Source organism: Barbus barbus (assembly GCF_936440315.1).
Source record: "Barbus barbus genome assembly, chromosome: 1".
NCBI lineage: Eukaryota > Metazoa > Chordata > Actinopteri > Cypriniformes > Cyprinidae > Barbus > Barbus barbus.
In genome coordinates this window covers 44,792,307-44,817,120 of record NC_136729.1, presented here as the reverse complement: position 1 = coordinate 44,817,120, position 24,814 = coordinate 44,792,307, and the positions used below count along the sequence as shown (strand labels likewise).

General features: G+C 36.2%; 1 protein-coding gene across 2 annotated transcripts; it reads left to right on the top strand.

The window, feature by feature from the left end:
• Nucleotides 1–1,417: 1,417 nt before the first annotated feature.
• Nucleotides 1,418–15,935, top strand: LOC306864612 (coiled-coil domain-containing protein 149-A-like). Of its 2 annotated transcripts, XM_079408728.1 has the most exons (12): nt 1,418–1,661; nt 3,075–3,236; nt 3,329–3,367; nt 3,470–3,577; nt 4,229–4,345; nt 4,507–4,679; nt 7,163–7,235; nt 7,360–7,444; nt 7,577–7,721; nt 7,804–7,880; nt 13,408–13,494; nt 15,157–15,935. In XM_079408728.1, exons 1-12 carry the CDS (start codon nt 1,611–1,613, stop codon nt 15,609–15,611), a joined length of 1,572 nt encoding a protein of 523 aa, XP_079264854.1. In that variant the 5' UTR covers nt 1,418–1,610; the 3' UTR covers nt 15,612–15,935. The 2 variants fall into 2 exon arrangements, with proteins under 2 accessions (XP_079264854.1, XP_079264855.1); XM_079408729.1 differs by lacking the exon at nt 13,408–13,494 and having other exon boundaries at nt 15,157–15,925.
• The last annotated feature ends 8,879 nt before the right edge of the window (nt 15,936–24,814 follow it).

Here is a 24,814-nt window from a genome sequence, read left to right as displayed (position 1 = left end):
CATGTTTCCTGTTGTCAGTAAATAAAATATAATTGTTTCATTAACATATGCATTAATTCATTACTTGAGATGTATTCACCTTGGCTTCATTTGTCTAGTGTACAGTCATGCATAGCTATGGCATATGAAAAAGAAAATTACATTTTGCTTGTTTCACTAAAAAATATAATTAATTATTGGTCAGCATTTATCATTATTATTGTTCATAAGTGTTGGGCAACCAATGCATTCTGAAGGAATCTTAATTTCTAAGTAGTAATACTTACATTTTTGGAGTAAAATCAACAATCCTCTCCAAAGGTAAGATCTTTGAGCGGCTGATTGACACAGAAATTACAAACATGGAGGAAAACATACTAGGTAGGGTTGTGCATTTATTGATGCTTTGAGATGTTTGTGCGCCTGTCGCTCTCATTTTATTATTATTATTATTTATTATTACTGCAGAATATACAAGCTCAGGGAAAGATGGTAGGAGCTTTAACAATGAACAATCATAATGACATAAAAAAGGAAAACAACTAATTGGTTTGCGTACATTATAGTATGAGATTATATACACAGGAACAAAAAGATTAAATATCTTTGAATAATCATAAAATGAATATAATCATAATGCATTAAAATTGCATTTGTTTTTGTTATTTATAAGCCTCAGGGATGAAACCAGAGGGACATTCAACAAGAAAAAGAGGAAAACAAAGGAGATTTAAGCCAGTTTTGCATGTGGATGAACGATTTTGGTTTTTCGTAATAGAAAATTATTTCTTTAAAGATGAAACTGTAGGTTATATTAGTTGAGTTAAAAATATAAAAATTTAAATCAACCCTAAATTTGTTGGTTATACTACAATCACAAGGGCAGCTGTTTCTTCAACAAGAGCAACAATGAGCAAATTTAATCAGCATCAAAATATTTACCGAGATTAATGAAACCTGTCGCTCATATCTTTTGTTTTTGCCCTTGTTATGACGTCATAGATCACATGATAACGTAAACATGGCGGATCTCATTCATACTCAACGAGATTTGGCTGTAGAGTACGCTCGTTGAGTAAGTACTTCTTGAAAATAAGTAACTAAGTTACTCGTTGAGTAGGTGGTTTCGGACGCAGCCACAATGTCGCTTAGTAACGAACACGCTTGCGGCAGAATCGCGTAATTTAAACTGAAACAGCAACATCCTAATTTCTGATTGGCTGGTAGCCAGGTAACTCGAGACAGCCATGAACTCGGCAGAGAACTTCCCTCATCTATTAATTGTATATATAGCGGGACAAGTTATCCCCTCTCAGCGTGAGAACTGGATGAGAGCCTTGTGTTCGCCATCTGCTGGTTGGATATGTTCAATGCCTCTAGAGTACACAAAAAGAAACTATACTCTTTTAAATGCACATCGCCTGATCAATTCGCTGCTGAACATGGACAGTTTGTCGTCGCCGCCCGCACTAATATTGTGAATATCTCTGCTGGTTGAGTTTGATAAACCCGGATCTTGTGCAGCAGCTGACCCAGAGTAAACAGTGCTGAGAGGAAGCTGAACTTCTGCTCTCAGTCTTCAGAAAGCAAGCGAAAGCTTTGCATTTACAAACATTATATCATCGGAAGAGATGACCTCGTCCAAACGAAGTGAAAGCGACTGGCGAGGATTAGTGAACGAGGTGAGATCTGCTTTATTAAAACACGACAGATGATGAAGATGATGGCTGTTTCCATATGGCACCTGCCAACTCAACAAAGACACATAATACACTAGTGTTTGATGCATTAAATACAATCACATGTGCTTTGGTTGAGCGCTGTTGTTGCTGTAGAATCAAAACTACATTTTGCGTTTAAAAAAATTACCTTATATTTATAGACTAAAGGTTTTCAAAGACCATGGGGATCCTTATAGTTCTTATTAGAGAAAGAAACAGTTGAGAGGGTGAATTAAAATGAGAAATATATTGATTTTTAGTTGTTTTAGCTTATTTTAATGCTTGTTTTGCTTCATATTGTAAGTTGGCTGAGGCCCAGAACCACTGGTGAACATTTTGGATTTTGTTCATATTTCTGAATAAATGCAAATATAAATAGTGATCACAGTCAAAATATTAAACGTCATGAATTAATATCGGTTTGCTTAATTTTCAGTTTGAATGCGATGGGAAAAAAAGAATATTTTTAAATATATTTGAAAATACACAAACATGGCTAAATTTGCTAAAATATATTTCAAAGCATATTTACATAAATATAGGCTATTTTTTTACAAATAAATTTTTTGGCTTTTTTTTTTGTATATTTTTGAAAATATATTTTAAAAGCATTAAATAAACTTATTGTTTTTGCTCTTATTGTAAACCAGAAATTATGCTGTTGATTATAAAACTGTGTGTTATCATCAAAGCGTGATATTGTATCCCTTATAATGAATTGTCAAAAAGTGTTTAAAGCAGTTTTGTATCTTGTGCATCTTGGTTGTTCTGGTTCCTTTTCAAAATATCTTATCTATCGTACAGTACACTTACTACCTTGTTATAATTAAATGTCCTACGGAGAGTCAACTGTACACTATTAGTAGTGAAGTACTCTGTAATGTGCGTAAGCAAATAAATAAACCTGACCTGTTATTTTCCTTATATTTATATATTAATAACAAGTATTTATATAGTTATACTCCTGTAATTTTAGAAGGTTATTCTAACACCAAAATTATTATAATGGATGCTTTTGGTCTCTATCCACATTCTACTTTAAGTTTAGAAATGTATTTTCTTCACTCTGAAATACATTTTAAAAATATATTTTGGAATATGAAGGTTGAAATTAAACATTTACGATTTCAAAAATATTTTATTGACAGTTATAGCATATTTAAAATATATTTTGTCCATTTTTTATATATATATATATATATATATATATATTTTTTTTTTTTTTTTTTTTTTTTTACTGTGTGGGCAACAAAACGTTTTGTCATATACTAAAAAGTGCTGTAGTACTCTGAAAAAAGTGAATATAGCCAATATAAATATAGCTTAATTATAATGCTTTTACATTTTTGATACTTTTGTGACTCATTTCTTTAGTTCTTGATATGCAAACGTAAGCTGGAGAGCAAGAAGGATGCCCTCCTCATTCTGTCCAAAGAGCTGGACAGCTGTCAGCAGGAGAGAGACCAGTACAAGCTGATGGCCAACCAGCTGCGAGAGACACACCAGAGCTTGAAGAAGAGATACAGGGAACTGATTGTGTGTCTTTGCATCCTTACTATGCATTATTATTGATATTTAAAAGTTTCTTGGCTTCATAGTTCATCGATATGTTTTATAATGAATTTCAGGATGGTGACTCTTCACTTCCCCCAGAAAAACGTAATCGGGTCAGTTGATGATTGTGATATTTCACCAGTTCTCGCAGGTCATCGCTGTCTCCTTCTCTCTGTTTTTAAGTCTTTCACTCTCTCTCTCTCTCTCTCTCTCAGGTCAGTCTGGCTCAGTTGTTGATGAATTCAAGGGAGAAAAATAAGCAGCTTGCTGAAGAGATAAAGGAACTGACTCAGAGACTCACTGAGACACAGGGAGACAATAAGGTAAAGAAATGATAAAACCGTTCAAAAATAGCTATGTTTCCAACCAAAGCTGCAAATTAATTAACTCCCATGTGTTAATTAGCACAGAATTGTCACTTCCTGTGAAAATGGTATAAAATAATGAAAAGTTGCAGCAAGAGAGGAAAGCCTGTGACTTTTTTTCCACATGATCAATGATTTGCGCAATAACTAACACTTATGTTATTTTTGCATTCGGTTGGCTGATGTTTAGGTAAGCAATTGTGTGAGAGTTCTGATAGATAATTATACCAAAATGTTATGATAATGGAATGCATTTCAAAACAACTAAAACAATATTTGAGATGCTGTCCAGTTGTGCAATCATATGATCTGTTGAAGCAAAGTCACAAGTTTTTTTTGTGCATCTAAATATTTATGTGATAAATGTGTTTTCGTTGTAGTTTATGCAGTTTTTTTTTTTTTACAAAATTAAAAAATGATCCATCTCAGGTACATTTTAGGCGCATTTTACAAATTTATGCACATCTTGAAATTTCCATCCAGTTTTGTTTTTGTGTTTTTCCCCAAACTTTGCATAAAAATACGTGGATGGAAATATGTAAACATAGCTAATGATATACAAACATATAATAAGCGTTTCACATCCCTGTTGTCTTCTTCCCTTCATAGCTGTTAAGAATGACCATCACCAAACAGAGGCTTGGGGACGATGAAGTCGGGGTCAGACATTTCCCTGCTCATGAGCGCGAGGATCTGGTCAGGCAGCTGGAGAAAGCAGCACTGCATGTGCGTTTTTATATCTTTAGGTTTTTTATGATACTTTATTGCACTTCTCCAGGTTTGGTGAATCTTTCTTGTGTCCTAATGATATTTTCAATATAATGATAGAAATTCAAATACAGCTGTTTGTAAGAATATCTACTGGTACCATTTCTTTTTTTTTTAAGAGAGATGAACTTGAACACAGTCTGAAGACGCTGAGTGATGAACTGCAGGATATAAAGGCAGAGAGGACCGTGTTTAAGGAGAAGGCCGAGCGTCTCAACCTCGAGCTGAACCACATCTTGGGCGGCCAGGAGAAACGCATTATCGACGTGGATGCGCTCTGCATGGAGAACAAGTCAGGGAGTGTTACTGTAGCTCGTCTGATCTTCATTGTGTTTAATGCACTGGTTCCCAATCATTTTGAGGCCTCCTCATTGTCCACAACAATATGTGAAGGCTTCCACATGTAGGCTAGGTTTCCTAAATTTTATTTTCTGAAAATGTTTCTTAATTTACAGAAATTAGGTAAAATAAGAAATAAGTATCTAATAATTAGAACAAAAAACAATTCAAATAAGTTTCAGATTTCCAGAGGCTTTAAGAGCTGCATGTTCTTCAGGGATCCCACTTTTTAAACCACAATGTTGACTTTTCTATGTTAACTTTTTTTTTTTTTTTTTTGATTTTTTTTTAAGCTATGAATTTGACTTTTCCAGATGTTTATAATTTACTGTATGAGTTTATAAACTTATTTAAACTTTTTTATACAATGCCCTCCATAAGTATTGGAGCAGTAAAGACAAAATTGCTCTGTTGGCTGTGGAGTCAAGACATTTACAAATATGATTAAAAGATGAATATGAGACAAAACTACAGAATGTCACATTTTATTATTAGCCGTTTCAACACATACATGTTTTACCAAATAAAAAGAACAGCACTTTTAGAGTTCATCCCACTCATTGATGTGAGCATAAGTATTGGGACAGTTGAACATAAGGCAGATATAAAAGATTAAAAGCTATTATTTAGTTGCAGATCCCTTGCACACAATCCCAGCAGTGAGTCTGTGACCCATAGACATCACCAGACTCTTGCTCTCATCCTTTGAAATACTTCTCCCAGCCTTTAATGCAGCCAATTCCAATTGTTGCTTGTTTTGTGGAGTTTCTGCCTTTACTCTCCTCTTCAGCTGGTGAAATTCATGTTCAATCAGATTTAAATCTGGAGATTGACTTGGGCAATCTAAGACTTTCCATTTCTTTGCTCTTATAAATTCCTTGACTGAACTGGCAGGGTGTTTTGGGTCATTGTCCTGATGCTATATGAAGCACTTCCCAATTAATCTGGTGGCATTTTCTTGAATATTGGTAGGCAAGATGGACTTGTACCTTTAGTAAAGTTGAGAGGGCCTGTTCCAGAGGCAGCCATGCATCCCCATGCCATGACACCACCTCCACCATGCTTTACAGATGAGGCTGTATGCTTGGGATCATTGCAGTTCCCTTTTTTTCTCCACATTTTTGCTTTCCCATCACTTAGATAAAGGTTCATCTTTGTCTCATCGGTCCATAAACACAGTTCCAAAACTCTTTGTGCTTTTTTGCAAACTCTAATCTTGCCTTTCTATGTTTGGTGCTGGTCAGAGGTTTGCATCTTGCTGTGTAGCATCTGTAATTCTGTGTCAAAGTCTCCTGAGGACAGTAGATTGTCAGAGCATCACCCCAGCTTTCTGGAAGTTGTTGCTGATTTTACAGACAAGTCTTTTAGGGTTTATTTTCACAGCTTTTATGATTTGTCTGTCATCAACTACTGTTGTTTTCTCAGCTGATCAGGTCGTTGTTGGTTGCTGGTGGTTTCCAAACTCTTGATTTCTCCATGCCCTTTGTTTTTGCTAGAGCTCTAATTGACTTCCTCTTTTCTTTTAGCATCCAAATTGCTTGCTTTTCTCTCAAAGTCAGCTCCCTCATCTTCATCCTGGTTTGTGTGTCATCATCGAATGCAAGATTCAGAATACAGAAGTAATGGATATAACTGATACGACACATTCCCTGCGTTTAATATCTGAAGAATTAATGCAACAGGACACAGCTGATCACTTAGAAAGACCTGTGAGGCAACTGCTCCAATACTTATGCTCACATCAGATAGAGGGATGAAACTCTAAAAGTGCTGAACTTCTTAGCTGGTAAAACATATGTGTTGAATCACCCAATAATAAAATGTGACATTCTGTAGTTTTGTCTCATATTCATCTTTTAGTGCACTGTATGTATGTGTATATATATATATATATATAAAAAAGGATGATATCTATGAAAAAAAATATATCTAGAAATCATGAATTGGGATGAATTTAAATATATCTACTTAAAAATATCTTGATTGTTTTTTTTAGCTTATTTTTGTCTCATTTTGATTAATTATGTGTCATATTTAGGCCCCCTTTAATGTTTGCTGAGGCCCGCTAGGGGACCCGGACCCCTAGTGAAGAACCACGGGCGAAATGGCCACATTAAAGAGCTAATACAGGTGTTTGAACCATGGTAGCTGGTTTATTGCTGGTTCATGGAGGACTACCAGGTCTAACTACCCTTCTAGCCGCTGATTGGTCATTTTGAACAGCCATGACTAGCTAGTAACCAGAAAGCACCTGACAAAAACCATATAAAACATTGGAAGCTGGTTTTATTTAGATATTTCATTAGGCTTTAGGGAGAAAAATCCCTTATTCCAGAGTTTTAATTTGATTGGTTATTTAATCACACACACTTTTGATTTGCTGATCATACACAATTTTGAGTTTTTCATGCAACAGAAGGTTTTGTTGTATTGCAGGTACTTGCAAGAGAGGTTCAAACAAGTTCAAGAGGAGGTCGGTCTGTTGAAGAGTAACATACAAAAATATAAGGTAAGGCTGAGAAGTCTGATTTATTTATTTTTTAATCAGGATTAAGTCTGTTACACAGTTTTAATATTGTATTGGTATATTTCACCATATTTGCATTATCGCTGTCTTCCTGGATTTCTTATAGACCGCTCTGGATCGCAGAAGAAACCCTGAGATCGGTGGCAAGTCTAAAAGCAGCGCTCTTTCTGGAGTCCTGTCTCCTAAACAAGGTGCTCAGGTCATGTGATTGCTTTTTTCTTTGGAAGCTTAAAGAACTGAACTAACAACTAACTGTTCAGCATGTTTTATGAGTGCATTCACTCGTGTAGATTTATTCACAGCTTTATTCCTGCTGTTTGCAGTGCAGGGTTTTTTGTCAGAGGACAATAGGTGCAGTTTACCAGCCACACCTCAGTCTATCGCAGACCTGAAGTCTCTAGCGACAGCCTTACTGGAGACCATTCATGAGAAGAACATAATCATTCAACACCAAAGACAGACCAACAGGTTTGTGTGCAACTGTTTTTGCACATTGCACATAGAGAAAAATGTCAAATCTGTATTGAGTGAATGTATTGTGCCTTTAAAGAATTCTGGGAAACAGAGTTGCTGATTTGGAGAGAAAGTTAAAGACTCTGGAAATTTCTGGATTTTGGAGTCTCCCAGGTGAGTGTTGTTCACATTGTTTTGTGCTTTGCATTTTCCATTTGTTGATATTGTTCTTTTTGCCTAGTGTTAGTTATCATTTTTACCCATATATCTATCAGTGTTTTTGTTTGTTGGATAATATTGTAGCATTGAATCGAAGTATTTATATTCTAGTACCTAGTAAATAAACCGTTTGGTTTGAGATGTCATTCTTGACTGTAGCTCAGAGGTTTTATTCAGCATGACACGGTTTCACAGACAGGGCTTAGGTTAAGCCAGAATTTGGCCATAGACATTTAAGTAGCTTTTATAAATATGCCTTAGATAAAAACATTACTGGTGTGCATCTTGAGGCAAAACAATGAATCTAACATATTTTAAGATCACTCAGTGCCTAGCTTAAGCGTTGTCTATGAAACCGGAGGGTAAAGTTAATATATTTTAAAAGTATTCAATTGTAATGTCATGATTACAGATGTGCAATTTCAAATATGTGACCCTGGATCACAAAAGCAGTCTTAAGCAGCACAGGTATATTTGTAGAAATAGGCAAAAATACACTGTAAGAGTCAAAATGATCAATTTCTCTTTTATGCCAAAAATCATTAGGATATTAAGATCATGTTCCATGAAGATATTTTGTAAATTTCTTACCGTAAATATAATAAAACATAATTTTTGTATTAGTAATATGCATTGCTAAGAACTTAATTTGAACAACTTTAAAGGCGATTTTCTCATAATTTTGATTTTTTTTTTGCACCCTCAGATTCCAGATTTTCAAGTAGTTGTATCTCGGCCAAATATTGTCCGATCCTAACAAACCATACATCAATGGAAAGCTTATTTATTCAGCTTTTAGATGATAAATATGACTGGTTTTGTGGTCCAGGGTCACAAATATGTAAATATCTGAGATACAAGATGAAATAGAAATTACATTAAAATATATTGTAATAATCATAAATGCTTATCAGGACATTCTGCAGTACTTAAACCATATTTCAAAGACAATAGAAGTCATTATGAAATTACATATAAAGATGTAAGTTATCAAAAAATCACTTTATTAACATGCAACACTTAAGTATATATATTTTTCATAACAAGTACTCTTTTTAAAAGTAAAAAGTACTTATTGTTTCACAAGGGATGGCCATTAGCTGTAGCATTTTATTGAATAAATTTGTCATTGTACACGGTTTACAAACATCAGCACTTTTGACGACTCCCATATGAACTGATTATGAACGTTCAGAAGAGTCTGAAGGCAGCTAGGTATCTTATGTGAAGCACTCATTAAGAATCGGCACAGAATGTTCAGATATTTTATTATTAACAAGCAGTACTCGTAGCGGTACTCCCAAACAGTGCTCACGCTGCTTTTTATCCATTAGCAGGTATTCAGATGGGACGTTAATGTATTAAGAATAAATGCATTCATGCTGCATTTGTCAATGTCTGTGGTAAACGCCAGCTTCCTTCCAAAAATATATGGGACGACTGACAGCGATTTGTGAAATCGCTCGTCAGCTATTCCTCAGAGTCAAGAAGCAGCCAGAATCACTCAATCATGTGACAGTGATAGCTTTCTGAACCACGCTGAGAACTGTCACCGACTCCTGTTATTGTATTTAAACCCATTGTGTTGATGGGTAAATTAATAAAGGAATAGTTCACCCAAAAATGGAAATGTGCTGAATATTTACTCACCCTCAGGTCATCCAAGATGTAGGTGAGTTAGTTTCTTCATCAGAGCAGATTTGGAGAAATGTAGCACTTGACTCGACAAAGCACCACTAATGTACAGATTTTAGTTTAGTTTCAAAGTCTGTACTTAATTGCTAATATGGGCCATTTAACAAGAACCCACAAATGCCTACTTTTCTAAAAAAGTTCCAGCTTCAAGAGAAGTGCTTACAGTCTCCTTCCACACGAGGGTAGTAAAGCACTTCGACTGAAGCACAGATGCTCACATGTCACAAGACTGTCGTTCTGCCACCATAAAACTGACAAGCATCCATTACTGAAACTGATTGCCCACATTACAAACACATTTGGGGAATGTGGTATTATTAGGGAACATTGTGGATGAGAGAGAGTATCACAGCTCAGTGTATGAACGTGATCGAATGGCAACGAGTCAGTGGCCTCGCAGAAATCAACAGGAGAAATCAGTTAAAGGTGCACTCGCTAATTTTTCCTCATTAAAAAGTTTGAAGTTTGAAAGTTTGAATAAACAGTAATTTGGGTAAATAGGTTTAAAGTAATGTGCACTCGTATGAGATGAATATATATATATATATATATATATATATATATATATATATATATATATATATATATATATATATATATATATATATATTTATTTTACATGGAATGAGTGGCCTCACTGGAGTGAGATCACATGACCACCCGAATTATACTTGCCTTATGTTGATATCCACTTGGACATCTGGTCACAAAAGAAATAAATCATTGTTTAGTAGTGCATCAATAATTAATGATTTTGTGTGAAGCTTCCTCCATGCAGTAGGTGTCATATCGGCATATATGACAAAAAATGTGCTTAATTGTATTGAATGTGCACTTATACTGTACTTCAATTCTTTAAAAACTGTACTTGCAGATAACGCAATATTAATGAAATAAAAGGCTATAAGTGACTTTCGTGACTATGGCCTGGTTTCACAGACAGGGATTAGTCTAAACCAGGATTAGACCATAGTTCAATTAGGAGATTTAAGTATTTTTTTTTATAAACACGCCTTAGGAAAAAAAAAACAATACTGGTGTTAATCTTGAGACAAAAAAAAAAAAAGAAAAGAAAAAGGCACTGGTATATTTTAAGATCAGTCAGAGCAAGATTCTTTCAGTTGAAACAGCTCAGACTTTTTAGTCTGGGATTAGGTTTAAGCCTTGTCTGTGAAACCGGGGGTATGTTTCTTAACACACTTAAGTACACTTTTAAAAAGTGCCCTTTTTTATATCTAATTAAAATTGTATAAAAGATGTTTTAAAAATAAGAGTACTTCTATAAAACACAACAAAATATTATTAAGTGTTGGCTATATCATACTAAAGCAAATGTAAAGTACTTTATAATTTTTAACTGTATGGTGTTATTTTAAAGTTAATATATTTTAAACATAACTTCATCATAACAAATGTTAACAAATACACTTAAATACATGAGTTTCATTAGAAATTGCACTAAAATGTATTTTAGTTTACCATAAATGATTGATATTTTACAAGCAATAGAAGTAATTATGAAATTACATATAAAAATGCACTTAAGTTCTACTTAAGTGTCTCAATGCACTCTAAAGTTCAGCTAATTGCATTTATTATAAACTTAAGATATAACACATTTTCATTGAATTGCAATTAATGTCCAAAAACATTAAACTCAGTATATTGTTTCTTCTATATTATCCCCATATTAAGTACTCCTTTTAAAAGCATGCTAAAGTGTTCTTATTTTTCACAAGGGAACAAAATGAGTGCACTTTTATTTCCAGAGAGAAAACAGAAGCGTTTTGGATGTCCTCGTCCTTCTTTTCTTGTTGTCTGTTTAGGTGACAGTCTGTACTTGTTTCCTTGTTTCCTGTCAGAACAGCCTGTCTGACTTAAACTAGTTTTCCCCTCACAACTCTTTTTACCTGCCATTGCAATGACAAAACAACGAGTGAGAGAGATCATTTCTTGTTTGAAGTTTGCCAGAAGTCACCACGAGAGGAATTTAGCGGCGACTTCTGTGGCCTCCGAGCCGTATGATGCAAAAGCTCGGTTGGTCCATAAAACTAGATGGTTTTGCTCCCCAGTGAGCGGCGGGACAAGCAGTGAATGAATGGATGGATGGGCAGCTGCCAGGTGGGGTTTGCCTCGCATCCATCCATCCTGCTTTGCACAGCGGTCTGTGAAGCAGTCGCAGTGAAGCTCCATGCTGTTCGGCATACTGAATTAGCCTGACTTTTTAATTAGCTCAGACACCGCTCTCCATAACACACCAATGACCTTTTCAAACAAAGAAAGTCGAGTGTGCATCGTCATTTCAGTGCCTCTTAAAAATAAAGCCTCTTGAGGTCTTCAAGAAGTCCAGAGGACCGTATGGAGTCCACGGCTGCTGTCAGCTGCATGTCAATCTAGGAGAATTTCTGTATAGATTTACATGGTGTCCCCAAAATGTTTGGACACTTGAGCCACAGTTAAAGGGATAGTTCACCCAAAAATTAACATTTTGTCATCACTCATCCTCATATCATTCAAAAGCTGTATGACTTTCTTTGGAGCACAAAAGATGATGAATGAAATTTAAACTTGAAGCTTACAATCCATGTATTTTTGCGTATTTTACATATACATTTTATTAAAATATTACATTATTTTAAATATATAATTATTTACATTTAATTAATTTTAACAATCGGGGGGTGTGGCCTGATTCGCGGCTTGTCGCAAGCTATTTTTTTGTCCAAAAATCCTCTATTGTGTGGTGTCAATGTGATTATTTGTCTGCTCCCGATCGAGACGGAGCGTCGCCGAACTCAAATCAAAGGCACATAAAATATAATACTGTTGGCTTGGCTTGATACAGTCGAATGATCTAAAGAAATCCAATTTTAAACATCTTTTACTGTACCAATTTTAATGGCCCTATATATTTCCTATTTGAGCCAATGCAGATGAATGAAGTTGTTTCAGGACGAGACCACCCTGATTGTAAAGCAAAACGTGATTGGTTAGAGCGAGAACATGCTACGATTGGTCAGCGAAGTGAGGCTGTTATCTGATTGGCTTGAGTAGACGGTGGGTGGAGTCCACGCATTTTTTTTTGTGGATTGTCTGCATCTTTTGATGCTAGAAATGTTTAAAAATAAACAAATGCACAGCAACCGATCCACAAATGCGTGCAGAGATCTACAAATGCACAGCAACCGATCCACAAATGCGTGCAGCGATCTACAAATGCACAGCAACCGATCCACAAATGCGTGCAGCGATCTACAAATGCACAGCAACCGATCCACAAATGCGTGCAGCGATCTACAAATGCACAGCAACCGATCCACAAATGCGTGCAGCGATCTACAAATGCACAGCAACCGATCCACAAATGCGTGCAGCGATCTACAAATGCACAGGACGCGATTCACAAATGCGTGCAGCAATCTACAAATGCACAGGACGCGATTCACAAATGCGTGCAGCGATCTACAAATGCACAGCAACCGATCCACAAATGCGTGCAGCAATCTACAAATGCACAGGACGCGATTCACAAATGCGTGCAGCGATCTACAAATGCACAGGACGCGATTCACAAATGAATGCCTGGAAAAGTTGTTTGTGTGACATAAAAAGATATTTGTTTTTATATTTATCTTTTTTTTTTTTTCTTTTTTTTTTATGTTTGTGAAACTCTAAGATTTATTTGTGGATCTCATTCTATTTATTTGGAATTATGCAACAATTCTACCCCCATACATTGCTAAGTCTTTTGTAAATGTTGAAGTCTGGTCTCTGTGATGTTCAACAGGAGGCAGAGATGCCATCGCTCTGAGCACCGCTCCTCTGTCCTCCATCGACCGTCCACAGAAAACCACTAACCCACAACCCGCTGCAGGTGAGCCGGTGTAATTGTGTGTAACCAAATCTGCCATTTGCTAATCGTCCCGCCAAAAGGCTGCAGAGCTATAATTAGCTAATTCTCTGAGCGGCCCACCCCTCCTGTCTCTTCACTATCACACCGATCCTTCACGCTTGCTCTCATTGGTCAGACCGGCTGACCGTCCAATCCCTCTCAAATGCCGTGGCATTTGGCAAATGCTAGCGAATTCTCATTTGCTGACATTCAGCAACTTTTGGGACGTGTTTTGCAGTCGGCACTGCCCCATAAATATGGATGCGGCTGCGTAAAGCAGTATTTGGGGTTCCCGTCATCCCACAAATAAGCCACTTGCGGGGTTTAACCTTTTAGCTGAATGCTCTCCAATATGGGTCAGTAATCCAGCAGAATAGGCTGCGGTGAAGCAGACGGAGGCAGAACTAAAAACTGTCAGGCCGTCATGCTCTTCTCCCAGCTGGATGCCTTTTGTTGTGTGTGTTTTATTTGCATGTGTGATATTTGAAACTTAATGTTCCAGATACACGCTTTGTGTGTGGCTTCTGTTTAAATGTATAAGGAGTATAATTAATCATTCATTATAGACTAGAATTGGACATTAGCATCGAGTCTCATAACACTTACAGTACCAGCCAGAAGTTTGGAATAGTTCAGTTTTTGAAAGAAGTCTCTTCTGCTCACCAAAGCTGCATTTGTTTGATCAAAAATGCAGTAAAAACAGTAATGTTGTGAAGTATTATTACAAATTAACAACTCTTTTCTCTTTTGTTTTTTTAAGAATTTAATACTTTAATTCAGCAAAGATGCATTACATTGATCAAAAGGGACAGTAAATGCATTTATAGTGTTGCAAAACTTTTTAGTCATCAAACAATCCTGAAAAAAAACAAAACATTGATTTATTTTAGCATTGAAAACTGGAGTGATTCTGAAAATTCAGCTTTGATCACAGTAATATATTACACTTTGAAATATATTAAAACAGAACATAGTTATTTAAATTGTAATATTTCACAATATAACTTTTTTGCTGTATTTTTTGTCCTTTTTTAGTAGTACTTTTGACTGGTAATTTTTGTTTGTTTTGTTTTGTTCATTCTGAAGGAAAAAAAAAAGATTACAAAAAATAATCAGAATTGGGAGAAAAATGTCAGGAATGCAAGATAAAAAAGGAATGCAATTTTCTTTCTCTCTTTTTTTCATCCTGTGGTGTAAACAAGTTTCCATACATTTTTCTTAGTATGACAAGCTGTGAAATTTGTCATCGGGTTGAAAATGATAAGGAAAAGTATGAACTCGTATAGTACCTTCAAACTTATGGAATTACAACATTTAATTATTATTTAAATTTCTTTGAAAACAAGCTGTCGTTACAGCAGAAGTACCAGAAATATCTTTGAATATTGTCTCAGAATATGAAAAAAAGTTGAGAACTACTGCATTAACAGGCACCTCTAAAAAGAGTTATAAATCTCAGGATTGAACCGCTGTGATCTTCACAGTTTTCTGCCTTTGGCTCGGCACTCTCACCTTAGTATGAATTTTTAACTGAGCTTCACCACGGAGGTAAATCAAACATTAGCTGCTCAGGCAGGGCTGTGTGCCATTAGCATGGCACTAACACAATGACCATTCATCTTCTCTGTCCCCTGATTGGCTCAGATGACATGACAGGAAGAGGAGGGCCGTCGCCGTGGGAGCAGGACACAGCTGGCCATGACATGTGGCCCGGTCCAGATGGAGGCGGAGAGGAGGCAGACGCACCTGTCACCCCTGACATCAGGGAGGAGAGCGTCTTGTGCAGGACAGACATTGGGAGGCAGACTAATGGGCAGGTCAGGGCCGAGGTGAAGGAGGGTCCTGTGGAAAAAAACACAGACGTTTGCACAAAAACACGTTCTGCTCGGGAAACGGAGGGAAGCCCGGCTGTGGAAGAGGGCCAGGTTTTGGCGGAGGATCCTGCACAGATAGTTTCAGTTACTCTTGACCAAAGCGCCTGGGAAAAGGCAGACTTTCACGCCTCAGTGGGACTGAATGGAGCTTGCTTTGAAGACATTCCTGAAGGGTCCTCCATTAAGAAGGAGCATGTTGAGCAAAGTGACTCTATTCTTTTATAGGACGGGGAAATGCCTAAATTTATTTTTTAGATGCAATGCATATGGATTACAAAAATCTATAAAACAATCTGTATTACATACAGTATGTAATATTTAGTCAAAGAAAACCTGATTTTCAATATTTTGTCTTATGCACTGCAAAAAATGATTTTCTTGCTCAGTAGTTTTTTCTTGTTTTCCAGTACAAATGTTTAATCCGAGTACATTTAATTGATGTGCAAAATTACCTTAAGATATTAAGTCTTGTTAACTGAAAAACTATGAAAATATGTCTGTCCATTGGGTAATAAAAATAAACAATTCACTCAGATTGGACCGAGAGTCAAAGTGTCTCCTAATAACCGTCAGAAGAGGTTTCTTTGTTTAGAAAAAAATCAAATGTAGCAATTTATTGGTCAGATATAAAGTAGCTGAAGTAAAAAAAAAAAAAAAAACTTTTTGGATTGCATACAATATGTAATATTAAAGCCACACTGTAAAAAAAAAAGAAAAAAAAAGTTGAGCCAAATTTTAAGGCAACCAGCTTGAGAATCTTAAGAATTTTAAGTTAGCTCAACTTTTTTTCAGTTAAGGTCAGTGTTCATGATTCTACAATAAGAAAGAGACTGGGCAAAATATCCATGGGAGAGTTCAAAGGCAAAAGCCACTGCTGACCAAAAAGAACACAAAGGCTTGTCTCACATTTGCCAAAAAAATCTTGATTATCCCCAAGACTTTTGGGCAAATATTCTATGGACGGGTGAGACAAAAGTTGAGCTTTTTGGAAGGTGTGTGTCCCGTTACATCTGGCCTAAAACTAACACAGCATTTCATAAAAAGATCATACCAACAGTCAAACATGGTGGTGGTAGTGTGATGGTCTGGGGCTGCTTTGCAGCTTCAGGACCTGGACGGCTTGCCATAATTGAAAAATCAAAAAATCCTGAAGGAGAATCTCCGGCCATCAGTTTGTGACCTCAAGCTCAAGCGCACTTGGGTTATGCAGCAGGACATTGATCCCAAACACACCAGCAAGTCCATCTCTGAATGGCTCAAGAAAAACAAAATGAAGGTTTTGGAGTGGCCAAGTCAAAGTCCGGGCTTAAATCAGATTGAGATGCTGTGGCATGACTTTAAACAGTCCTTTTATGCTCGAAAACCCTCCAATGTGGCGGAATTAAAACAATTCTGCAGAGAAGAGTGGGTCAAAATTCCTCCACAGCGATGTGAAAGACTCATTGCCAGTTATTGTAAATGCTTGATTGCAGTTGCTGCTGCAAAGGGTGGCACACGTTATTAGATTTTATTAGCAATTACTTTTTCACGTAGGGCCAGGCATTTGTTTGATGATCTGAATCTTTTAAGTGTGAAAAATGTGCAAATATATGTATATATATATATATATATATATATATATATATATATATATATATATATATATATATATATACACACACACACAGACAGATAAACAGATATATAGATTATTTGCATTACAGCAATAGGACTTAGTCAATATTTGTGTATGTCCATTGGACACTGAAAGAAGGTTTTACAAAATAGGTTTTGTAATACTGAAACTATTTTTACTCTGTTTTCACTCGATTTTCAGTCAAAAATGGCTAGTAAATTTCACAAGTAATTACAAAGAAAGGGCAAGCAACACATTAAATTAAGCTTGGAATTTTGAAGGAGAAAGACTAGTATTTTTTCATAAAACATACTCCAATAATCCAAAATAATGTTTTAAAGTGTACTCTCAGGAAAAAAAAAGGGTACAAAAACTGGGGTAGTACGCTTTCAAAAGGGACTAATATTATGTAAACTTTAGGTAATAGACCTAATATGTTTCTTTAAGGTACTAACATGAATCCCTTAAGGCTACAAAGTTGTACCTTTTGTAAAGGGTACCACGCCAGTAATAGATTTGTACCATAAAAGCAAGACAAAGAGCACTAGTTACAGTGCAGCTCTAGTTCAGTCATGGGTGGGCCTGCGCTGTAGGATCTCTACACGAGTACGAGGCAAATCTTTTGAGTCGGCCTGCTGTCATCTCCACCATCTCCTGTCACAGACGAGTCCCCTGCTGCCACTGACTGCCTTTCACTCCACTGTAAAACTTCTTAACTAGGAGTAAAAGCAGAGTTTGACATGACTGGTCGACTCCTCTGTGCGCTGCATCGACAGCTCGTCAGTCACTGTCTGCACACTGTTACACACATTCAACAGCTGCTTTCTCTTGCTCTTTGGTCCTATTAGACAAGAAACGCTGCATTTGTACTGGAGGATGTACGCATACACTGTTGAATTATTCATCGTGAAACATAAAGATATTCAGAAACAGGTGAGAGCATGGTTGTGTGAAATCTTGAGGGATTCATTTTACAGGAGCCCATGTATTTTGAGAAGCCTGCGTGTACTGTTAAGTTCCTACTCATAAATAATTAAAATAATGAATTTCCTTGGAAGTGTGATGATGGAAGTGTCATTTTTTTCCACTTTTGTTTTATTAAAGGAAAGAGAGAAATTATAAAGGAAAACAATTATCTTCTTGGTAAAATATAAAATATTTTACTTTAAAAAAATATGTTTTGCATATTTGGTTCAGAATATTAAACATATTAGCATATTAAGCTGAAATACATAAATTAAGTCATGCATTTAATTATATTTGGCATAACTTGCTAATACCAATGTTTCATGAGAGATCAGAAAGTCACCAGAGCAGCAGGTGAAATGTGTAAGAAAACGTCTGGAAAACCTTGTTATGGAAGTTTTATGTTAGGTTATGCTATTTTTAACCCTTGTGCAAACTTATGGACATTTTTGTCCATTTTTAATTTTTATCATTTTGCCTGTGTTAATGCTAACTGCATAAAGTTTGGCTCAGGTGTGTATTTTTGTTGGAATTTTAATATTCCACCCTCATTTCCTTTAATAAATCTATTTTACAAAAAAGTGAACCACTCAATTGTGTACACTATATTTGTGTGGGTGTGTTGGTATGGATGTCAGTGTGGTTTGTATGCTTGTCATAAAAAATTGTGTGTGTTCTTGTAATATATTTGAGAAAGAAAAACTCTACTGTAAATCACAAATCCAAGCACTGTGTGCATCAGCAGAGTTTTGCTGGCATCTAATGTGGTACAAAAACAAAATCTTACTGAAAGCTCATTTTTTGAGATATCAACCTCAAATTTGGAACACAACTTGTTTAGATTTATGGCTTTGATTTTCTAGCAGGTTTAGAGTTCAACATGTTTAATATATAAATTATTCATAAAATAAAATATTGTTCATAAATCATTTTCATAAACTTAAACCTAACTTTTTTTTTGGTTTCACTTTTTTTACTTCAACAATAATCTGCCATGGGTCTTCTTTAAAATGAGACTAAATTTAAGTCTATGCTCCCAAGCTTCCGATTTTCAAAGTGTAACTTTTTTTATTGATGCACAAGGGTTCATTAATTCTTAAAAAATAATGTTCATATTTTCTCTTGATCCATATGAGATAAGGATAATGGACTCATAATGGACGGAAGAAATGGTTTGATGTTCAAATGACCTTCATGATGGATTTGTTTCTTACAAACATGCAGATTTTCACTTTACAAGACATTAACTGATGGACTGGAGTGATGTGGATTATTGTGATGTTTTTATCAGCTGTTTGGACTCTCATTCTGACGGCACCCATTCACTGCAGATGATCCATTGGTGAACAAGTGATGCAATGCTACATTTCTCCAAATCTGATGAAGAAACAAACTCATCTACATCTTGGAAGGCCTGAGGGTGAAAACATATTCAGCAAATTGTCCTTTTTAAGTGAACTATTCCTTTAAGAAATGTACTACAATAACAACTCAAAGTTCTGTGTTTTGCCCTAAGCTGTGAGCAATGAAAGTAATAAATATAGTTTTGCTTATAAGCTTATATCTACCAAAATTTAAGGACTTCGGTGGAGTCAGTCTCGCATGTCGGGCGTGCATGAATTAGAAAGTGTATACAGAGCACAGCTTTGAATGCATGAACTCACAGTAAAATATTATAATTCTTTTTTAGTTGACGATATCAGGCAAACACTAGTGCAATCCCGATTCAGACTTTTCCCATAAATATTATTAGTTCAAGCACAGCACTAATCCTAAATTCAAATCTGTTTGCTTAGCCCATGGCGGCCTCTCACAGCAGACACCACATCTCCCTTCTGATAGTAATTCATTGCATCCAATTATTTTAGCGCTTCTCCCTTCAAGAGCACTGTCCCAAATAGACCTTAAGAGGAAGCGCACGGCATATTGCGTTTTATGCCCTTATTTATATTCTGTTTGATTTGTTTATGCCTTGGGAATTGATGCAGATGTCTGTCGGTGGATGTTCAGCACAAATCATGAAACCGAGTCTCTCAGTGGCCAGGAATCCTTCTTGACGGATTCTGGATTTCAGATATTATTTACAAGCGTGTGGAAGTCATGTCACTTCTGCTGGCTGGTGTCTGTCGCTTTGAATACATACATTTAAGTGTAACAAGTTTGGAAACAATGGAAGTTAAATATATAATAATAAAAATTAGACGCTTTTTTTATTTTATTTACTATGTCATACTACAAGTATGACATAAAAGAGCATTGTAGTCTATTTGCATGAATCCTGTTATTGCACTGATGGTAACAGTTATGCAATGTGATATTTGGCCCAGTTTCACATTATCTGCTCAAAGTACTTTTGCAGAATGGGAACAGAGATAGCTTTTGTCACAGTGGTACAGCAGTCTAGACTGCATCTTAAGACTGTTCATTTTAAGAGCGACTTTATAACCACTTACGGACCTTGTTTTGGCTAAACTATAGACTTAACCCCTAATACTGATCTGTTTCTTTTGTTTAATGCTTTGATATTGTGTGTATTTACATAAATGTACAGTGGCTGAAATTGGCATGGCAAACCCCCAACTTGTTAAAATCTAACCCGTAAATGTTTCATATCACTGAAAACACTACAACTATTGCAGTTAAGGTCTAGACCTTGAAGAAATGTTTCCACTAGATGAAGTTCATTTCCAAGTTGTTTCCAATGCATTCATTTTGACTGCAAGGAAGTGTGACTTAGTGAGTGTGTCTAAGTGCATGAGTTTTTGCAAATTTTGTACCATTCCGATTAAATAAAAAATTCTAAAAAACATTGGTTTTTTTTCAGTCAAAATACCTAAAGAGCATCAGAATGTTAAGTAATATTATAACTCCTTGCTTGGAAAAAGTTGCCCAGGTCTCCGGGATGACCGGGATGGTCACCCGCCCGCGGATTGTAACGAGGACCAACAGTGACGCATCCCTGACGGAGGTCTCCATACTGATGGATGTGGATGGTGTGCTCTTGCTGATCGTCAGCAGGCAAACCATGGAGGTGGATTTTCACTTCTAGAGTTCCACTGGGAAAGATCTGCTTGAAGAGCACCTGCCCAAAGATCTGTGGCGGGCTGGGTGGTAAATTAGGGACGGGAGTCATTTGACAAGTAGCATAGATTGTGTTGTTGAAGTCCACGACTTCTGGCTTTGGAGCTTCGACGATCACAAGACCAGGGCTGTCAGAAAGCTCTCCACTTTGTATGCAGCGCCAGCAATATCAGAGGGAATTTTAGGATGATTTTCTCCATGTTGCTGTTTAAAGCCTAGAATGAAGAGTGGAATCAGTAAAAGAAGAGTGCAGTATTTTTGATGGAGGTGCAATGAAAATAGTTCTAGTGAGTGCACATCAAAGCTCCTAGTTTTGTTCTTCTCTTCTTTGCATTAGGCACATTTCAAAACTTTCTTCCAGGGAGCTTTGAGAGGGAAAAGTTGCATTAGCATGAACTAGCACAGCCAGATGAAAAAAAAAAAAATGTTTTAATTGCTGTATAACCTCATGAACACCAAATGTGCTTTATATTGTATGTGCACTTGTAGTGTGCTTCAAATCTCGAAAGTATATTTAAAAATAAAAAAACATGTACTTGCAGATAATATAAAATTAACTAAATAAATGTCCACTTAAGTGTACTTAAAGAGAGACACTTTCATGACTGTTTCTTAAATTTAAGTACACTTAAAAAGTGAGCACAATGTACTGTATTAATGCAAAGAAATTATTTATATTTTTGCAGGTGTTCTGTGTGTATTTTAAATTTTCCTTTACATTTTATTTTTTAAACAGGAGCAGGTTTTGTATTTGTTTTGGAAATGATTGATCATAGGCCTCGTTGATCTGTTTTTTGAAATCAAAGAAAGAAATCCACAAAGAAATACAGAACCTGTGCTAACTGAAAGACAAGTTGACAAAAAGATTGAATCCAGGATTTGGAAGTATTAGAACACAATGAGAGATTTACAAGCAATTATTAAAAGTCTGGTCATTGTTGACCAGGAACACCAAACTAGGTAAAGGGTTTACAGCACAGCATGTTACAAAAGAGTTGCATTTGTTATTAGTTGTGCTTTAATTGTTAGTTATCTTACAAAGCCATCAACATGCTCTGTAAATGCAATCCCACTTGCAGTTCATTCCTAACCACACTTCATATTCATAATGAACTAAGTGAATATCTCACAGTTCTTCCGTTTCAAGAAACCATTTCTGCAGACTGCTAAGCCTGACAAGCCTATTTCACATGCAACTGGCCTGTTATTTAATTGTCTGTGAAAGCAGAAATAAAAATGCCCTGTATTTCAGATTTATACAGAGAGCAGTGCAAAGTCTTGTTAACGTTAACTTTGTTTTTCCCATCACCATCAATTCCCAGCCGCGAGCAATGATCCAGTTGCTATTATGTAGCTTGTTAGCCATGCCTAGGCTGTGTAATTACCTGTGTCGACGGCAATGATTGTCTTCTGCTCTAGCTGATTCATTGCAGTATATCATCATAGTCTGAATGTACAGGAGCTGTCTGAGAGGTACAAGAGCTCAGTACATCCGGAGACTTCATTCAGGATACTCTCAAGGGATGCCAGTACAGGTTTTGATGATTTCCCAGTTATATTTTGGGTAGACATAAATGAACTGTTGACTAAACGTTGAATAATACTGAAGTGATTTCTGAGAAATCACTTTCCATTCTCAAATCTTCACATACAAATCTGCATAAAAATTTGATATTTGCAGCAGGCAGTATCATCAGACTTGTGATAATACGTAGATAATTTACGTCTGAGACATCTTGTAGTTTCATACTGAAAGTGATAGCTCATCCAGAAATAAACATTCAGTTATTTACTCACCTGCATGCGTCTGTTTTCTGTTCGTTTCTGATCCGTTTCCCTGTTCTGTTCATGTCTGTCAGTTTTCTAGTTTAATTCTCCTCAGTTGCCTGCTTGTTTGTTTCAACGGCCACTGATTAATTTGAATCCTCAGTTCAGGTGTGTCTTGTTTGCTTCTTCCTTTGTTCTGCTTTGTATTAAAGCCTTACTTTTCCATTCCCTTTTTTCTTGCATTGATTCTGTTTCCGTTTGTTTTGAGTTGTTGTAAGAGAGTGGTTGTATTTTCCTCTACTTCATGTTTTGAGTTATATTAAAAAGACTTCTGAGGATCTCCTTGATTGTGTGTCATTCGAACTGCCGTGAGACTGGGTTGCATTATAGCCCTCAACCCATGACAGCATGCTGTTGTAAACCGGAATGACTTTTCTCTGAAAAGCATAAATGTAGATAAAACCTGTGTACTCCTGTAAGCACATAATTGTATTGAATGTGCACTTTTAATTTAAGAGCTAAATAAACTTTTCACTTCATCCAAACCAACAATGTTTATTACCCACTAAATTACTGAAGCAGAAGAACCACTTCTCAATATTAACTCGTCTTTATCTATAGGTCACGTCCCAAAACCCTCCAAGCTGGCGGTTATTAAGCCTCTTATTAAGAAACCACAACTAGATCCTAGTGAACTGGCAAATTACAGACCCATCTCATGTTTTATGGCTAAATATGCTCCTTCCTGCAAGAAAAAAAAAAAAGAAATGAATATTTCCATCAGGTTTCAGGCCCCATCATAGCACAGAAACTGCACTTGTTAAAATTACAAAAGACTTGTTTCTTGCATCAGACCAAGGCTGCATTTCATTGCTAGTTTTATTTGATCTTGGTGCTGTGGTTGACACTATAGATCAGGCATTCTCAAATCTGGCCCATTCCTGTAGAGCAGGGATTCTCAAATCTGGACCATTCCTGCAGAGTTTAGCTCTAACCCTAATCAAACACACCTGAGCATGCTAATCAGAGTCTTCAAGATCATTAGAAAATCACAGGTAGATGAGTTTGATCAGGGTTGGAGCTAAATTCTGCAGCAGACTAGACCTCCAGGGTAAGATTTGAGGAACCCTGCTGTAGAGTTTAGCTCTAACCCTAATCAAACACACCTGGGGCCCGTTTCAATAAGGAGGTTCAACCAACTCTGAGTTTAAACTTGAACTCTGAGTTGACTTACTCTGAGATGGGAAACTCTGAGTTGACTTACTCTGAGATGGGAAACTCTGAGATTTCGGTTACAGAATAGCTGAACTGAGTTAGTTTACTCAACTCTAAGTAGGTTGACTCTGAGTTAAGCGCGTGCACTAAGACTATGAAGAGTCATGATCACGATTCACCATGGCAACAGCTCCCGTCAAAAAGACGTCAGCGCGCGTACCTCCATCAATGCTTAACATGAATTCTTAATAACTGTCTATAACTTAATAACCGATATAATATCAGAGGTGAAAACTGTAAATCATTTAACTAATATTCATTTTAATGATATCTCATGGCCACAAAAAAAGAAAAAAAAAGAAAAGGAAAACGAAACAAGAACGTGGCAGCAGCTAAAATGAAGTATAAAAACACAATTCAATCAAGGTAAAGCTTTAAACATGAAAGATTCATGGGTTTGGGCTAAATGACTTTACAAACATTTTACATTATTAAATATCATTAAATGTCTATTTCAATGCACTGCAGCTTTTTCCACATAGTCTAAAACACTCTTTTCACATAATTAAATATTTTCTAATCCAACCTGTTACATTTCTTAATTAGAGTAATAAAATTAACTACTGATTTGTCGACAGCAAGAAGGCAGATTGAGAACCTGCACCTGCACCACTGACAGATGAAGAGATGGTCAAGTATTGGAAGATTTCTAAAATTCTAAAGTAAAAAGAATAACTTTTGCTTTTGTATTAGGAAATAAAGATGACCAGAAAATTGTGAATAA

Bases quoted from the DNA above. Each gene is read 5' to 3' on its own strand.
- LOC306864612 (XM_079408728.1), top strand. From the start codon at position 1,611: ATGACCTCGTCCAAACGAAGTGAAAGCGACTGGCGAGGATTAGTGAAC. The intron at 4,346-4,506 runs GTGCGTTTTTAT...TTTTTTTTTAAG, and splicing joins TGGAGAAAGCAGCACTGCAT to AGAGATGAACTTGAACACAG. The intron at 7,236-7,359 runs GTAAGGCTGAGA...GATTTCTTATAG, and splicing joins GTAACATACAAAAATATAAG to ACCGCTCTGGATCGCAGAAG.